Source organism: Eptatretus burgeri, chromosome 3 (genome assembly GCF_056783735.1).
Source record: "Eptatretus burgeri isolate ZD-2024b chromosome 3, Ebu_testis_v1, whole genome shotgun sequence".
Taxonomy (NCBI): Eukaryota; Metazoa; Chordata; class Myxini; order Myxiniformes; family Myxinidae; genus Eptatretus; species Eptatretus burgeri.
The window spans coordinates 133,403,043-133,422,273 of NC_140963.1; the positions used below are offsets into that span (position 1 = coordinate 133,403,043).

General features: G+C 41.9%; 1 protein-coding gene across 2 annotated transcripts in view; it reads left to right on the forward strand.

Moving 5' to 3' along the window:
• The window catches only part of LOC147031009 (unconventional myosin-X-like), a 265,336-nt gene that overhangs the window by 68,799 nt on the left and 177,306 nt on the right, over positions 1 to 19,231 (forward strand). The window contains exon 1 of one of the 2 annotated variants that reach the window (XM_085875664.1): positions 3,579 to 3,802. The exons of the other annotated variant lie outside the window; for it this stretch is intronic. Within the exon in view, the coding sequence (XP_085731790.1) occupies positions 3,782 to 3,802 (21 nt within the window). The 5' untranslated portion in view covers positions 3,579 to 3,781. Of the gene's footprint in view, positions 1 to 3,578; positions 3,803 to 19,231 lie in introns of those variants that run through there. 2 annotated transcript variants of the gene reach the window in all.

The following is a 19,231-nucleotide window of genomic DNA, read 5'->3' on the forward strand; positions in this document are numbered from 1 at the left end:
TGTTATACATGACATTATACATGATATATACACATGTTATACGTGACATATTATACATGTAATATACGCATGTTATATGTGATGTATTTTACATGTTATATACACATTTGCTATCCGTGATGTATTATACATGTAATATATGTTATATACACATTATACGTGATATATTATATATGTAATATATATGTTATATCGACATTATACATGACATACATAGTGACACATTATACATGTTATATACATGTTTTTATTGACATATACATGTTATATACACATGTTATATGTGATGTATTATACATGTTATCTGATGTGTATATACCATTTATTACATGTATAATACATGTTATAGATGATATATTATACATGTAATATGTTGTATACACATGTTATACGTGATATTATACATGTAATATATGTTATATACACGTTATACGTGATATATTATATATGTAATATAGACGTTATATGTGACACATAGTGACACACATTATACATGTCATATAGATGTCATATACATGTTATGCATGACATACACGTTATATACACATGTTATACGTGATTTATTATACATGTTTTCGTGATGTATTATACATGTAATATATGTTATATTGACGTTATACATGACGTACATAGTGACACACATTATGCATGTCATATAAATGTTATAAGTGACATATACATGTTATATGTGATATATTATACATGTTATCTGATGTATGTTACATGTAATATATGTTATATACACATGTTATACATGATATATTATACATGTAATATGTTACATACACATGTTATACGTGACATATTATACATGTAATATACACTTTATACGTGATATATTACACGTTATACACGTGTGTTATCCTTGATGTATTATACATGTAATATATATGTTATATACACGTTTTACGTGATATATGTTACATGTAATATGTAATATAGACGCTATATGTGACATGCATAGTGACACACATTATAGATGTCATATACATGTTATATACACGTTATACGTGACATATTATACAAGTAATATTCACGTTATATACACATGTTATACGTGATTTATTATACATGTTATCCGTGATCTATTATACATGTAATGTTATATACACGTTATACGTGATATATTATACGTGTAATATATGTTATATAGACGTTATACATGACATACATAGTGACACATTATACATGTCATATACATGTCATATACATGTTATAAGTGACATACATGTTATATACACATGTTATATGTGATATACATGTTATCTGATGTGTTATACATGTAACATATGTTATATACACATGTTATACATGTAATATGTTATATACACATGTTATATGTGATATATTATACATGTTATCTGATGTATTATACATGTAATAAATGTTATATACACATGTTATACATGATATATTATACATGTAATATGTTGTATACACCTGTTATACGTGATATTATACATGTAATATACACTTTATACGAGATATATTACACGTTATACACATGTGTTATCCGTGATGTATTATACATGTAATATATATGTTATATACACGTTATACGTGATATTATATATGTAATATCGACGTTATATGTGACATACATAGGGACACACATTATACATGTCATATAGATGTCATATACATGTTACGCGTGACATACATGTAATATACACATGTTATACGTGATTTATTATACATGTTTTCAGTGATGTATTCTACATGTAATATATGTTATGTACACGTTATACATGACGTACATAGTGACACACATTATACATGTTATAAGTGACATATACATGTTATATGTGATATATTACACATGTTATCTGATGTATTATACATGCAATATATGTTATATACACATGTTATACATGATACATTATACATGTAATATGTTATATACACATGTTATACGTGACATATTATACATGTAATATACACTTTATTTGTGATATATTACACGTTATACACACGTGTTATCCTTGATGTATTATACATGTAATACATATGTTATATACACGTTATATGTGATATATTATATATGTAATGTAGATGTTATATGTGACATGCATAGTGACACGCATTATAGATGTCATATACATGTTATATACACGTTATACGTGACATATTATACATGTAATATACACGTTATATACACGTTATACGTGATGTATTATACATGTAATATGTTATATACACGTTATACGTGATATATCATACATGTAATATATGTTATATAGACGTTATACATGACATACATAGTGATACACATTATACATGTCATATACATGTTATAAGTGACATACATGTTATATACACGTTATATGTGATATATTATACATGTTATCTGATGTGTTATACATGTAATATATGGTATATACACATGTTATACATGATATATTATACATGTAATATGTTGTATACACATGTTATAATGTGACATATACATGTTATACGTGATATATTACACGTTATACACACACGTGTTATCCGTGATGTATTATACATGTAATATATATGTTATATACACGTTATACGTGATATATTATACATGTAATATGTAATATAGACGTTATATGTGACATACATAGTGACACATTATACATGTCATATAGATGTCATATATATGTTTTGCGTGACATATACATGTTATGTGTGACATATACACGTTATATACACATGTTATACGTGATTTATTATACATGTTATATACACATGTTATCTGTGATGTATTATACATGCAATATGTTACATACACATGGTACGTGACATACATGTAATATACACATTTTATACGTGACATGTACATGTTATATGTGATATATTATACATGTAATATGCACATGTATGTGACATAATATGTATGTTATGTACACATGTACGTGATATATTATACATGTAATATGTATGTTATATACACGTTATATGTGATATATTGTACATGACATGTTATTTATGTTGTATACACATGTATGTGATATATTATACATGTAGTATATATTATATACACTTGTACGTGATATATTATACACGTTATATGCACATGTTATACATGACATAATATGTATGTTATATACACGTTATATGTGATATATTATACATGTAGTATATATGTTCTATACACATGTTGTTTGTGATATGCATGTTATATGTGACATAATATGTTTGTTATATTCACATGTTGTACGTGATATGTCTGTTGTATACACATGTTATACATGATATATTTTCTATGTTATATGTGACATACATGTTATATACACATATATCGCACACTCATTCCAATAGTCTTGCATTCCATTCGGGGCGAGACTAATGAAGGTACGTATAACCTGAATTAAATGTGAATCCCTTCCATCAACCAGCTTGGGAGGAAAGTGCACGCTCGGATATGATTCATAAAGCAGGCAAACAGGTTGGTGTCGCATTACGAGGGATCTGTAAAATTGAGCACCCGCAGAGGCAAACAAAGAGAGCGAGCACGCGTTTCCACGAACCGAGTCGGTGCAAAGAACGGGTTCCAAGTTTGAAATACGGGGCAGACGGGAAGGGGGTGTGGTTTGGGTGGAGCTTGTACAAGCGTCCGCGGTGTGCACGGAGCCTGCGAGGAGTCGCTCAGTCGCTCCAGGGGGATGTTGATCGTGCGCCCGGGGTCGCTCACCGTGCAGGAGTGAAGGCCGATCCGCGGCTATGAGCGTCGGTTGAGGATATCTAGTTTGGAGATCACCTGCGAGTGGATATATTAACTGAGGACCCGTGTCGCTGGTGTCACGCTCGGGACATGGAGACCTATTACAGCGAGGTAAGTTGGCGATTATGGTGCTGTGTGCGCTTTTTCATTCCGTGGCTCGTGCCGTTTAAACTTCGCGCGCTCCTGGGAGTGAGAGTGCTTCTGATCGCGAAGGTTTCGGAGGGGAGGAAGGGTCCTCTCGCACGACTCACCTCGAATCGTTTCCCGTCTCGTCTCATCTCGGTGTATACACCTGCAGACGTGCGGCGGACACGCTGTCGCAGCTCGAAATCGGTACCGGGACGATGTGAGGATACTCGTACAAGACGCGTGTCGAAACGTGTGTGTCCGTCCGTGTCTGTGCATCCGCTGTCTTGTCCGCCGTGGATCCATAATCCCGAGTGTGCATGTACGTCTGTGTGTTTGTACTCGTACTCGTACTCGTATTCGTATGAAGCCCATGATCTGTGTCGATGGATATTCTCTACGAATGGTGAACAGACAATTTCTGCTTGCATTATGCTAATTTAATGTAAATATTTAAATATTGTTGATTTGTCATTTATTGCCTGGCTCACCCCCCCCTCACCCTCTCCCCCTCTGCCTTGCCATTCTCCCCAGACCACTGGGAAGGCAATGGCAAACCACCCAGTGCATTTTTCTTTCCTACAACCCTCAAGCAGTACCAGTGCCCTGGACATTCGTACCGACTGCCCTCCTTTCCTTTTGTTCGGTGTACGCCGAACATGCACGAGACCTCGCCGAGTGTCCATCGGTTTACGCGGATTGTACGAGGAGAGTTCACAATGTCCTCGAAGTAAGACAGGGTCGAAGAAAGGCCGAGGGGTGTTTTATGCAGTTTCACAAAACGCATCTAAATGCAAATCCACTCACGACTTACAACCACTCGGTGATTGAAAAACAGCGTTTCTCAGACGTTCGGTGAGTGTCTCACCGGTCGGTGAGTGGTCCGTAGCCTGGTGCTGGCTTGGCATCTCAGGCTCCTGAATTTGAGCCCCGTTGGCCGCTGAATTAACGCCAGGTGTGGTTGACTCAGATTGTCATCCTTCCGAGGTCAGCGAAATGAGTACCCGTGTGCTGGAAGAGGGGCAAGGCAGGGTCTTGCCCCACTTCCAAGAAATGATAGCCACCCGGCAGCCAAACTGCCATACGCAAGAACAGAACAGTGTGTGTTTCGTGAGGTTCTTGCCCATCATTGAGTGTCCCGTGAGTGTCTCACCAATCGGTGAGCGAGTTCTTCTTCCGAGAACTTTTTGAACATCCCACACAGATGGACAATAATCCCACACAGATGGACAATGCCTGTACATCGTAACTGGGCTGGGACAATAAAGCGACGACGTCGCATCTCAGAGGAGGTTCCACCGCAGTGTGGACCTGTGCCTTCTGATGTGACGTAGTCCTTTTTTTTTTATCGAATGCTGACGCTTGTGGTATTCATTCGCTCTCACAAAAGCCCCTTCCTTTGTTTTACCATCTGCACACGGGCCCCTTGCCTGCCCTCGCAAACAGGAGCAGCTGAGGGAAGTCGTTGCCTCGAAGCTGGGACCGTGAGGTCGGGGTGTGCCCTCGTTAAACACGATTTCCCTTCAGGATGTACGCAAAGGACTTCAGCCGTTAGCGCTCATGTCACATCCTCAGGAAGGTTCTCCATCCCACTGGAAAGTCCACTCATTCTCTTTCTTTGTACAATTCTGACTATGATGTGCCTTCAATCGTTGGTCTTGCACCTGAACACGAATGTGGTCAAGGTGGACCGAGACAATAGTTGGAGAACCTCAAGACAATGTGGAGGAGAGATTTGAGACCTTCAAGATTGAAAACATCATTTTGAGGATTGAATGGATTTTCGTTCGTGAACCGACTCTGGCTGATTGTGTCGTGGCAAATTCAATTTGAAACGTGTTCGGCGTTCCGAACAAAAGGAGTCCGGTCAATGTGCATGTACAGACCATTGGTGCTGCCTCGGCAGTTTCTTGGCAAAAAAAAAATACACTGGGTGGTTTGCCATTCCATTGCCTTCCCAGTGGTATTCAGGCAAGGAATTCAGAACTTGGCCGGAGTACCGGTGACGACTCGCCTATTCTTCAGTGAAAGACACAGTGGGACCTCTAACATCATCTTCATCAAACCAAGCTATTTCAGTGTATGGGAGGATGTCAGCCTCCCTCATCTCGTGTTGATTGGCTTATGGTTTACTCACTACGCTTGCCAAGTGAGGGTTGGCGAGAGTGGCGGGGCAGGAATTTGTAATTTGTTCAGGGTGCGGGTGATAACACGCTTACGCGACAATGATGACACCGTGGGATCTTTAATGTCCACCAGTGTGTGATCAACTTGCATATTGCCCCACTTTACTGCATCACTGATAAACATCTACAACTAAAATACAGACCAGACAGCCAGCATTATATCCCTCATCCAATGGACGAGGGGCTCTGAGATGCAACGCCCCCTGTCGGCGTTGCATCAGAAAGACGATTGTTGAGTTTTGATTTGGTGAGCATGCCGCCGAAAGCTAAAACCAAACACCAGTCTCAGCTAAAATGTGATATTACCGATGCCATCTGGTGCTGCCTGGTGAAATAATTTTCTTGTTTGCGCTCTCTCTTCATCCACTCTCTGACACTCGTCCTGCTGGCTCAGCTCTCTGTCTTGGGTATTCGTGGCATTCCCCAAACCTGGCTCACAGACCTCCACATTGTCATTGTTGCCGCTCTTCTCGTTTGTTCTCGAAGGAAGCTGGTGTCTCCCAGAAGGGTTCCTTCATGGATTGTTTTCGTTTTGAAAGGAGATCTCGCTGCTACACTGGAAGACCACGTACCGTTTTGCCAACTATTTCACTTAAAGCCGATGACTGCATCCCTCTCGCCGATCTCGAAGATTGTATCGTTGGTGTGACTCCTCGAATGCAGCATTTAATCCAGATAAATGCCAATGTGTTCCTCCGGTAGCATCAAAAGGTATGCTACCCTTCAGGGAAGGTCAACCGGATGTTACACTTGTGACGGTTAAAAATCCAACGGTTACTTTTCAAAGGAGGAGGCAATGGTATACTGGTACCCTGGTTTAATTCTAAAATCTCTGCCCTAATGTTTTTTGGGGAGAGATGTGGGGTGGAGGGAGTGGCCACCACATCATTGTCATAACTATGTCCGAGAAATGACATGATCAGCAAAAAACAAATAAATCAGTGAAACAATCCGTCATTTCTACCCAAGCTGGATATATAAATGAAAAACTCGTCTTGCTGTTAAAGGCTAGTATCCTCTCTTTAGCTCGGATGAAGGGTTGAAGCCCGAAACGTCAGCTTCCTCCTTCCCAGAGTGGTTAGCATACCTCATTCGACATCCTGTTTATTTCGTCCATTGTTCTACCCGAACTGGATAGATTTGCAATGTCACCCCAGAAAGATCACCTTTACAAATTGTCTTTTGTGACCATCCACTGTCGTCGAGGGCAGGTGCAATCGCTCGAGCGGACATGACTTGTCTCAGGCGGATGCCATTTTCAGGATGACTTTGATAGCAAGCCGATGATGGTCATGCTTCTCATGTCCAAGCCTTTCCTTGGCCTCGTTCAACCTTTCATTGGAGGTTCAACGGGGTCTTTCACTTTTCTGTTGACCGAAGCCGTTTCACCCCAATATCATCACTAGATCCAGTGAAAGCTGAAGCTGTGATCATCATGAGCGTTACCCATAAAATCAGGAGTCTAAAGCACGCTGCTTGCTCTTTCAATTAGTCACCTCCGCTCTCTTGTCCCTTTTATCCTCTTGTCTCGTACAGTTGTCTGTCTTTTTCTCCATGAACGTGATCATCTCTCTGGTCTTTCAAAGGGTCATTTAGCATGCTTGTTTGTACATCCCATTATAATCTTGTACATCTATTTAACATCAGTTAGTTATAGGAACAGCATGTTAACTTTCCTTACTCAGCAGCTGTATCTAGCTTCTTACGAGCTCTCATTTCTCCATTGAATCAATATTTACCCCATGCGCACAAAGCGAAAAGCGGGGTGAAGCAATCGGTTCGCTTTGTCTGTCTCTGTCCACAAATGTCAGTTTATGATCGAGGAACAACTTGTTTAAATCGAATGTTATATTTTGAACATGAATCGGAAAACGAACCTGTAGATACCTATGCAGGACCGTACTTTGGATCTGACTTCGTCCCGATCGCACATGCGCAGAGACGAGTGATCTAATTTTTTTTTTTTACTCCGTCATGTTAAATAAGGTGGTAGGAAAGATGCTGTATCAATTGTGGTAAACTTCCGGAAAAAAAAATTCGACAACTTAAATGTTTTAAAATTTTATTTCGACTTCATTGTGCGTACACTTGAACACTGGAGGACACACACAAATCTCCTTGGCACTTTCAAAACCCTTTCATTTAACAGTTCGCAGACCTGCAACCGCTTTCATTTTGCCGTAGTCGCGGTTTCAAAACCCTTGGACAAAATATTACGGAATTTTACGTCATCACGACTCGTCAAGTTTGCCGGTCGCAGACCTCGCTCAAGTCCTTGTTTCTCAAGACTGCGTGGTTTAAGGTGTTCTACGAACTCTCTGGTTCGAAATGCATTTTGAACAATTGACAAGCCACGAGGACAATGGTGCCTTTGCAGTTGAGAGTCCTTTTGTGCTCCAGCACTTGTCGAGTACTGTAGTACTGTGGGACTTGACTTGTCTTTGTGCCGGAGGATATGGTGTGGGCTCAACAATCGAGAGAGCATGTGGAGGCATTTGTGGAATAATTGTGTATTCAATCTAATGTGACACAGATGCTTTTACCCATTTTCATAGCTTTATGATCCAACAGCCCCCCCTCCTCCCTCCCACTCTCCACCGCCACCTCCACATTCCCTTCCTCCATCTGCTCACTGAAATTTCAACATCGCAAAACGTTCCTCACAATTACAATGAGTTTACGGCAATTTTGAAAGATTGGAATTTTGCCCAATAAATGTTCTCGTTATTTGAGCCAGGTGGCGAAGTTGAAGGGCCTGGTGTGGTTTGTCGGATATAGGTTGGGGTGGCATTGGTGGAGGGGATGGTTCTGGGAGTGGTTCCTTTTCAGCTTTTGGAGGAACTAAACCTCTTAAACTCTGATGTTGTCAAAAGCGATGAGAAAAGTCTTGCCGGCATTTGTATCGAGGTCAATCGCTGCATACGCCGTGTCGAACTTACAAGTCTCTTCGTGACATCATAACTTCACTTTCGTGCAAGCATCCATTAAGAAGGATGTTGCACAAGCATGTCTTTCCACATCAGAGACCCGTCGGTCGATGTCAACTTTGTGACGTATAATTGATTCAAGGTTTTCCTTGACTGCGAGGGTAGTTGCATATCAAAGCCTGCCCTGAGGATGTGCACGCGCCTCTCTGCTGATCGGGTTTAAAGCGGCTACTGACATGTTCATACCCAGATGCTGTTGTGTTGTAACCGTTTCACCATTTTGTGTCTGTTTGCGCCACTGGCAATTCGGGGAGATGCGTGAGCGCATGCTGAGGCCGGCGGCATCGATCGCAAGGTGCATATATCGCTTTCCGTCGAGCTTTCATCACATGTCCACCTTTATTGATGTGGTGAACACCTGAGATTATTAAATGACTCACCGTGGCTGTGCGGAAAATGTCTCGTCCCTTTCATCCTGACCCACAGGTAAAAATTGATCAAAAGGAGTGCAATCGCTTTGCTGCTCGATTGACCGTCCCACTTCTCACGTCCATATTCATACTTTCAACTCTTCGCATACTTTGGATGCAAATGACCCTTGCCGTTTTCGCTGTCCTTTTTATTTTGAATATTTATTGTGTGCCTGAGTGTTTTCTGGAGAATGGTTCGCATGCCGTCACACCGCTTGTTGTGCAAACACACAAAGATGGAATAGGGCCTTGGAAAACCGATTGTTGCAATATGGCACGCAGAGTATTACGGTTCTGGGTCTCCAAGCCGAAGACGATGAGACGAATGAGGGGGACTCATTTTCAAGGGCCGGATCCTGGTCAAGATCCTGGACTTTTTTTTTGTTGTTAATAGCAGGAAGCTTATCTCCCATGCACTTGAACGTCGGCACTTCAGGAGTCTCGTGACTCTTCGGGGGAGATGGAGAAGAGTGAAGGTTCAGCTGAGAATACTCTGCGAACTTCAGCCATGTGATCACGTGCCCTGTTGTAATGGCCTTCTAGCTTCGTCTGCCACCGTCCCCAAGGTTAACTTCATTGCCAAGTTTACAGCAGAAGCCTGTGCCATTTGATAAGTTAGATAAAGACTTTTTTTTTTTTGTAAAGATATCCATTATCACGTCTTTGTGTTCGACACAATGGGAAGCTGATGCTGCATGTTCTAAAGAGGCCTTGGTGTCCCAGCGCGACGCTGTCTTTTGTACTGGCAACTACGTGACCAATACTATATACGTACAGTGTGTGTCGTTTTGAAATGGCAACCGGTCAACAAGGTGAAAATCCCAACATGTTTGTTATGTTGCGTGTGCCAGACATTTGGCCTTGATGTCAAACTCCTCCGCAATGGGGTTTTCATTGGATTTGTTGGCAGTCCTTCGATTGACATCGCTTGCGGTGTGAAAAAGTTACTTTGGCTTTTGACTCGACTTCACTGACCATCTGTTACATCCAGGACACGAGACTTGGTGCTGCTGTGCAAAGCCAAGAATGGAAATAATTTTGAAGGAAGTGGGGAGGGGTGGGGGTTGGGGACTTGAGGTTTGCTAATGAAGTGTAAATTCTGTTTGTTGGATTGATTTTAGTGGTTTGATTGGAGACGCTCAAGTTGGAGTTGAAGTCTTTCAGTTCAAAATGTTCAAAACGATTTTGTCCCATTGCAGTTGATTATTATTATTATAGATGGATATCAGGAAGAATAGCGTATGAGCTTTTGAAATCGGGATGAATCTGGGAAAAAAATAACGTGCCTCTCTGGCAGGATTGGCTGAGACGTACGCACACTCACCTCGAAGCTGTCGAGCGTGGGTTTGAATCTCAAACCGGGTTATAAACTGTCATCACAGTGTTTCACGGCAGAGTTGTTCGTCAATGTGTGCACTGTCTCTCGGATGGATGTTAAACTGGGCGTCCGGTCTGCCGGCATGAGTTGGTGGACGTCAAAGATCCCACGGTGTCCTTCACGAAGACTATGTGAGTTATCGCCGGCACCATGAACAAATCACATATTGCTGCGCTGACTCCTTATGAGGAAGGCAACGGCAAACCACCCAGCATAACCATTGCCAAGAAACTGTGTCGGCAGCACCGACACTCTGCACCAGAATACGGTGCATCAAAATCAGAAAAATGTGCTTCTCCCAGGAGCCCGGCCATTTAACACCACATAGTCTTGCTGGCCAATCGGTCCTGAACTTGACCATAAAGGGTCACGTCCTTTTTGTCTCTCGAGTTTGTCCTTGCTTTTGGAAAAGAAAAAAATAAAAAAGAAAAGACTTTTCTTTTGACCGTTGTTTACTTGTGTGGCCACGTTTGTCTTTCTTCGTTTCACACAATTATGACCCGATTCTCTTGTCTTCGCAGACAAACTCGACTGCCCACCTGTTCACACAGACTGATATTTGATTTTTAATTATGCATGTTTGCTTGGCTTTGCCATCATCTTGGAGATTTCCTGCAGTGCTGTTTGCCTGCTGCCCTCCAAAGGTCTCTCTCGGAGGAATTGATTTGTCATTATCGATGGATATCCGTTTGACTGGCAATGCTCTTGTGTAAAATTGATCATAATATTTGGACCATATGTAACCATCGAGAGTAATAACATCAATAATGTCTGTTGTTGGAATAATTTAATAATAATAATAATCATCATCATCATCAATCATGGAGCTTGTTGGGGCACGAATTTGGAACATGGTGAGGGTTCAGCTCTACTTGTACGAGTATGCATGTATGCTCTGCCCTCTCCATGTTCCAAATTATTTGTGAAAAACACTGTGGGATCTTTAAGGTACACCAGTGACGAGGACTGGTAGACTGGTCCATTACTTAATGACCCACCTGATGGGTGGTACACTTGTTAATGCAGCCAACACCCCGTCTTTGAAACACCAGGTTGTCAGATTGAGAATCAAACCAGGACGAGACCGTTCAAAGGTAAGTTCGTTACCTCGAAGCTGTTCTGCCAGTCATGAATAATAATGCCTTTTGTTCGACAATGATGATAATATTGATGAATGGAGACTTGTTGAAATCATTGAAATGACAATTCCATTTTGAAAATGCTCCAATTGTATAAATTATTCACCAACGCATCCAATTCATACGTCTGACGTCGCCGACTCAAAAACTAGAGTTCACAGAATACGTTATCCTGCGCAGTCTTGTTTTTTTTGTTTGTTTTTCTATACATAGTTGAGGCTCGTGGAAGAGCGAGTACAGTGAATTGATCAGGACGTAAAGCAAATGTGCATGAGGTGGACAAAATGGATGCAGAAGGAAACTCCATGGAGGAAAAACTGGAAAATCGGAAGGAGAAGGTATTTCAATGGTGTTAACGAGGGTAGAAAAGATCATGTTTTAGGATTCGGGACGATTTGAGATGGTGGCGAACGGCTGTCTTGAAGACCTGGAGAGAAGAATGAGATTGAAGAGAATGTGGAAGTTGGTTCCACAACCGGAGAAAAAGTGGTACAGTTGAGTGGAGGTGAGCGTTGATCCTGGATTTCGGTAGTTTTCACCAGGAGAGGGTTGATGTTGCACCGTGTCGGACGAAACACGGAAAGTGCAGAGTGTGCATGACCAGAAATGAGGCAGTGGAATGGATATAATGGACAGAGATCACAGACCTATTTGCGATGGAAAAGTGATAGGCCCATCGTCTCGGCTTCATTGCGAGACATTCTAATAATCTTGAAAGCCCTGGTTTCCACGGCATAAAGCTGAGCAAGATGTGTGGCAGGGGAGCCAGCACAGAGAGGAGAGCAGTACTCCATCAAGCTATGGATGAAGGTCTTGTCGGTGGATTGGAGCTCTGGTGTGCTATGGAAGGACTTTGCACGACAGACAATGCCCAGTCGGTGGCTGGCTTTGGAGGAAAATTTCGAAATTTGTTTTCTCAGAAAAATCATGGCTGATGGTGAGACCCTGGAGTCTGAATGACTGAACTTCCTCAAGAGGATTGTTAAGATAGTAGAAAGGAGGGTTTTCCAAACAGTCCTTTCGGAGAGAGATAGTGAGAGTGAGATTTGTCAGGATTGAAAGACATGTTCGAAGTGTTTAACCAGTTTGTGATTTTTTTGTCAAGGTCTGAACAGAGGGAAGAGGATGCAGCCTTCCTGTCTGAAGGATGAGGGATGTCAGGGCAGAAAAGGGATTTTCCAGAGAGTAAGAGAGATCATTGATGACGATCAGGAATAGGACTGGGCCCAGAACACTTCCTTGGGCACACCATCCTTGACAGGGAGTGGAGATGAAAGGATTCTGTTAAGTGCCACACGTTGGCTCCGACAGTAGAGGAAGTCAGTAAATCATGTCTGGAGTTTACCTTGGATGCCATCGGCAGAGAGTTTGGAGAACAAGGTATGGTGCCAGACTGTATCAAAAACATGAGATATGTCCAAGAGATGGCCCTGATCTCCATCCATTGTTGGGAGAGTATAAGCAGCACGTCCAAGGTGGAGTGACCTGGTCTGAAACCAAATTGGTGATCCGAGATGAGGTTATTCTTGGAGGTTGTTTCAGTTGTCTTGAGAAAATGGCCATGGGAATGGTCTTTTACACTCTTGCTTTGCATTTCCGAGCACAATCTATATTTGATGAGCCCCCATTTGGTCTGATTCTCGATACTCTCCGACACTGATAGCACGAGCGGCAAATTTGATTGGTCACAATGGCGTTAAATGTAGTTATATTTTGTCCAAGTATTGTTAAAGTGGAGGATTTTGGAAGTGTCAACCGGGTGATTTGTGTTCTGGAGTTCAAGTACATAATTCATTCAAAATAAAATAAAGATTTTAAAGGCAGCAAACCACCCCCCCCCCAAAATAAATAAATAAATAAATAAACTTTTCTGAAGTTTACCACCAGTGATGCACCATCTTTTATACACCTTATTTCACACATTAAATTTGTTCTTCATACCTGTTGTTTGTGTCCTTTATGACATCCCGAAAAATAGTAGGTATTCTGTTTGGAATGATTTTCATTTTGTTTGACAGACAGACTAAAACAAATATATTACTCCTCAGGACAAGATTCCATACAATTTGCCAAATTAAGAGCCAAAGTCCTGCGAAAGTGCAGCTTCGTGTTCTGATTTATGTTCCACAGTGTTCAAAATATAAAATTCAAGTGAAATTAAGTAGTTCCTCGACCACAGACCGACGTCTGTAGACAGACAGACAGACAGACAGACAGACAGAAAGTGAACGACTTGCTTGACCCCGTTTTGAACTTCACATGCGGGGTAAGTACCGGGTACACATTTCTTTGGTACAATGCCTACAGAAAGTCTACACCCTCTTTCAAAATTTTCACCTTTTGTTGCCTTATTGCCTGGAATTATTTTTAATTTTGTTTTTTTTTGTATACCTTGTCGAGGCTCGTATTAGAGTGAACACACAACACACAGCGAGGGGGGCATGAGACAAGAGGGAAGGACAAAACAGTGGGGAACAGAGATATTAGATCCGTGGAAGGAAGAGGGATGGGGTGGGGAACATGGGGAATACAAAATGGACATTACAGGGACTTTCAGGAAGGAAAGCAGGGAATTTGAAGGAGGTGGGTTTGGGGTGGATTAACGGGGGTCGAAAAGATCAAGGATTTGGATGGGGGACGATAAGAGGTGGTGGTGAACAGCTGTTTTGAAGGTCTGGAGGGAAGAATGGAATTGAACAGAGTGAGGGAGTTTATCCCAAAGGTAGGGAAAAAGAGGAATGAAAGAGTGAAGGTGAACAATGATTCATGATTTTGGTTGTTTTACCAGAAGGGGGTTGTTGGCAGACCTTGAGAGCCCTGCAGAAATATGTGGGGGGACACATCGCAGACAGAGCGGGGGGGGGGGTGCGAGACCGGGAGGAGACGGGAGAAGACAGAAAGACCACCGACCAAAAGACAAAATTGAATCAAATCAGACTTTTTCCACCTTTATTTACACATTGTAACACACAACTTCCAAATGAAAAACAAATTCTGCAAATTTCAGAAAACTAATTAAAAATACAAAGCGATAATATCTTGGTTTGAGAAGTGTCCACTTCCCTTAAAATAGTAATTGTAAATTAGCTCAGGTGTAACTAATCACCTTCAAAATGACACACCAAGTTAATTGGCCTCCACCTGTGTTAAATTTTAGTGATTCTGATTATTTGAGGATAAAATGTTTGCAAACAACAAAGGCAAACATGCTGGAATTTTTTGGACACAAAGAAGTAAGTTTAATAGAGAATTAGAAAGTTACCTGGAAGTTATGGAGGTAGAGGGTGCAGGGATGTTGATTAGACTTTCTGGTAGTTTCAGCATTGGTGGGTGATTGTGTGCATGTGTGCGGAGTGCTGTTGGTGGGGGTCTCGTCAAGGGGTGTTGCGTGGTTGACGGGTGTTTTTAACCAAGCCCATGCCCCCTCCCCTGAGGGGAAGAAGAAAAAGAAATAATACAAAAATTTAAAATAAATAGATTTTAAAAATTTGCATTTTCTTCCTTGGATCAGGTGTTGATAAATTAGTATGGTGTTCACGCAGGCATGATGAGCTGAATGGCCTCCACCTGTGTCTGATTTCCTTGCATTGTAAAATCAGCTGTTCCTGTAGATTTCCTCCGCTGGGTCGTGCATTTCACAGGAATGACTCGACCATGAGCACCAAGGAGCCTTCAAAAGACCTCTGGGATGAAGTTGTGGAAATGCACAGATCATGGGATGGATATATAAATATTTCAAAGGCCTTGAGTATCACTTGGAGCACAGTCAAGAGAATCATTAAGAAGTGGAAGGTGTATGATACAACCAACACCCTGCCGAGATCAGGCCGTCCCTCCAAACTGGATGACCAATCAAGGATGAGACTGATCAAAGAGGCCACCAAGAGGCCGATGGCAACTTTGAAAGAGCTACATGCCTTTGCGGCAAAGACTGGTCACTGTGTGCATGTGATAACAATATCCCAAGCACTCCACAAGTCTGGCCTGTACGGTCAGGTGGTAAGAAAGAAGCCATTACTCAGAAAAGCCATGTTGATTCCCATTTGAGGGATGCAAAAAAAAAAAGACAGCTCTGGATATTCTGAAGCCATGTGGCAAAAAGTTTTGTGGTTTGATAAAACCAAGATGGAACCTTTCGGCCTCAATGCAAAACGTTACGTTTGGTGCAAACCCATCGCAGCACATCACCCAAAGAAGACCATCCCTACTGTGAAGCATAGTGGTGGCAGCAATCATGTTATGGGGATGTTTCTCATCACCAGGGACTGGGGCACTTGTCTGGATGGAAGGGAAAATGAATGGAGAAAAATTGAGGAAAACCTGCTGCCCTCTGCAAGAATTCTGAAATTGGGACGGGAGTTCACCTTTCAGCATGACAACAACCTGAAACGCCACAACCAAAGCTACACTGGAGTGGTTAAGGAACAAAAAGATAAATGTCCTTGAGTGGCCCAGTCAGAGCCCCAATGTAAATCCAATTGACAATCTGTGGCATGACTTGAAGATTGCTGTCCATCAATGCCCTCCACCCAACTTGACTGAGCTTGAACAGTTTTATATGGAAGAATGGGGAAATATTGCCCAAACAAGGTGTGCAAAGTTGATGGAGACCGATCCCTACAGATTCACAGCTGTAATTGCTATCAAAGGTCCTTCCACCAAATATTAACTCAGAGGGTTTGGGGGGGGGGCCTTGGGAGGGGGGTGGACACTTATCCAACCAAGATATTCTAGTTTTGTATTTTAAATTAATTTTATGAAATTTGTAGAATTTGTTTTTCACTTGGAAGTTGTGCGTTACGATGTGTAAATTATAGGTGGGAAAATTCTGATTTAAGGCAATTTTATTTTCGGCTCCAAGGAAACAAAAGGTGAAAATTTTAAAAGGGGGTGTCGACTTTCTATGGGCACTGTGCAAAAGGTTATACGTACGATTCTTTACCTTAAACCCCTCTATTTATTACAACGCACCATCCTCCATATGGTGCACATTTAATGACAATTCTTAAGCTACATTTCCCTCCTTAATCACATTGAGCTGGGATAACTACTCGTACCTGGATCAGAACAGTCCAACAATTCCAACTTTATTGAATACTTTTCAACGTATTGTTTGCAAGAATTTTTTTTTCTTGTTTTCATATCAGTCTGGAATGCAACGTATGTGATGTTTCGGAACAGGAAGCCAACTGTGACATTGCCTTTACTGATATCCGATTAGTTCACTGTCAATGTGATCTCCTTTGGAACGTTTCACGGGGAGACAGAGGGGAGGGCTGGAGGGCTGGAGGGCTGGAGGGCTGGAGGGCTGGAGGGCTGGAGGGCTGGAGGGCTGGAGGGCTGGAGGGCTGGAGGGCTGGAGGGCTGGTTCTCTTGGCTCTCAGAAGGAAACCACATTGAGAATAGAGTCCAAATCACTGTGGGTGCTCCAAAGAACTCTATTTTATTTTCGGAGGCCACACGATCCTATTGATCTCGGATACAGCTCATCTTGCTAAATATTATTTATCTCTATTGTTAACAATGAATTACAAGAGAACGAAATCCGTTTTGCACATTTTGTTTAAATATCCGCCATTGCTTTATCCTCTTAACTCTGCGAGTGAAAATCCCCGAACATCTGTAAAGGCCGAAACGTATTTACGTTGAGATTCTACAAAGGCAAACATGCTGGAAATTTTTGGACAAAAGGAAGTTCTTCTATTTCTTGCTCTTTATTTCTGATTCTTTGTTCTTTGTTACCTCCCCTTACCTCTCCACTAAACCCCTTTGTGCTGCCATCTGCAGAGGTCCCTGGAGAGGGCTCGAGATGTCCGGAATGCCGGCGCTGAAAGATAAACGGCTGCGCACGGGCCTTCGCAGGCGACATTTTGAGGCCCGATTAACTCCAGAGCTTTTCTCCATTGCATGTTCATTGCCTTGAGCAGCCGTGCTTTGGCAAAGGCAATTTTTTTTTAGATTATGCTTGAAGGTTTCCTTCAGACGGTCGTCTACTTTGCTTTCTAGAACACTTGTATCATGTTTGCTACAGCCGTTTCTTTTTCCACAACCTTGTCTGATGTTGACATGCTGAGTCGCATTCGGTTACTTTCCAAGCCGTTATATAACGAGGAGGATGGCGGAAAACGAGAGCCTGATTTTCCACTCTGCTGCATAGTATGGGGTGGGAACATATTTTCCACGCAGCGGCTTTTCCTTACCTACTCCAGTTGCTCAAGTTTTGAAAGATGTTGGAACGTTTTATATTTTGAGCAATTTGTTTTTGCAGCTAGGTGCGTTTCGTGTCGTATTTTCATGCTTTGTGATTTCAGATATTGAGAAATGCATGAAGATTTTCGATTGAAAACACATTATATTGGGATTTTTTTCCCAACGGGATGGTGTACAGGTAGTACTAACCTTTGAGCTCTCCAGTCTGGGTTTGATTCCCGACCCATACTATAAACCCTGATTAGTTCACAGGTAGGCCATTGCATCGCAACGTGCACCATCTCTGGGGTGATCGTTGAGCCAGGTGACTTGTAGGCTGGCATTAGTTGACGGACATTAAACATCCTGAGGTCTTTCATGAAGAATGGGTGAGTTATCGCCGACACTCAAAACGATTTCCACTTTTGTGTCCTGTCTCTTGCTGGGAAGGCAAAGGCAAACCACCCAGTGTAGTCCTTGGTGTGGGGCTGCTTTGTGAGCACTGAAGCTCTATTTGGGCAGAGTACGAGAGAGTATTGCAGATATGGAGATTATGGGTATGGTGATATTATTGTTTGCTATTACGAGCAACTTGCCTGTGCTCGCACGGGATTCGAAACGTTGTTGGGATGGGGGGGGGGGGGGGCGGCAAAAATGCTAATGGCGGCTTCAGTCGTCTAACCGGCAAGCTAGGAGCAACAATTCACATTTATTTCCACATTTGATGCAATTTAAATGCTGTCACGGTGGCGAGATGCTTCATTTGAAACGGTTTGTTTGATATACGTAGCTTTTTGATGCTTCGGGTCCGTAATAAATATTTGTATTGGTGTCAAAGCCAGTGACCAATTGCAAATTAATCACCTGTAAAGCTATTTAATAGTGTAATGTTTTTGTTTTTTTTTTGTCTACAAACGCTTGGCTCATGGAAGAGAAAGCAAGCTCCTTCAACTTTAACGAATGAGAACTGCACTCGATAGAGCGTATACCTCCGTCAGGCTGAATAGTTTACGTCTTGTATCCCACTGAAAGGCCGGATCTGCATCCTTATCCTTAACTCGAATCGAATCGGCTTGTTCTTGTGAACTACCCAACTCATCCACCAAGTTTTGTCAGAACTCGTCC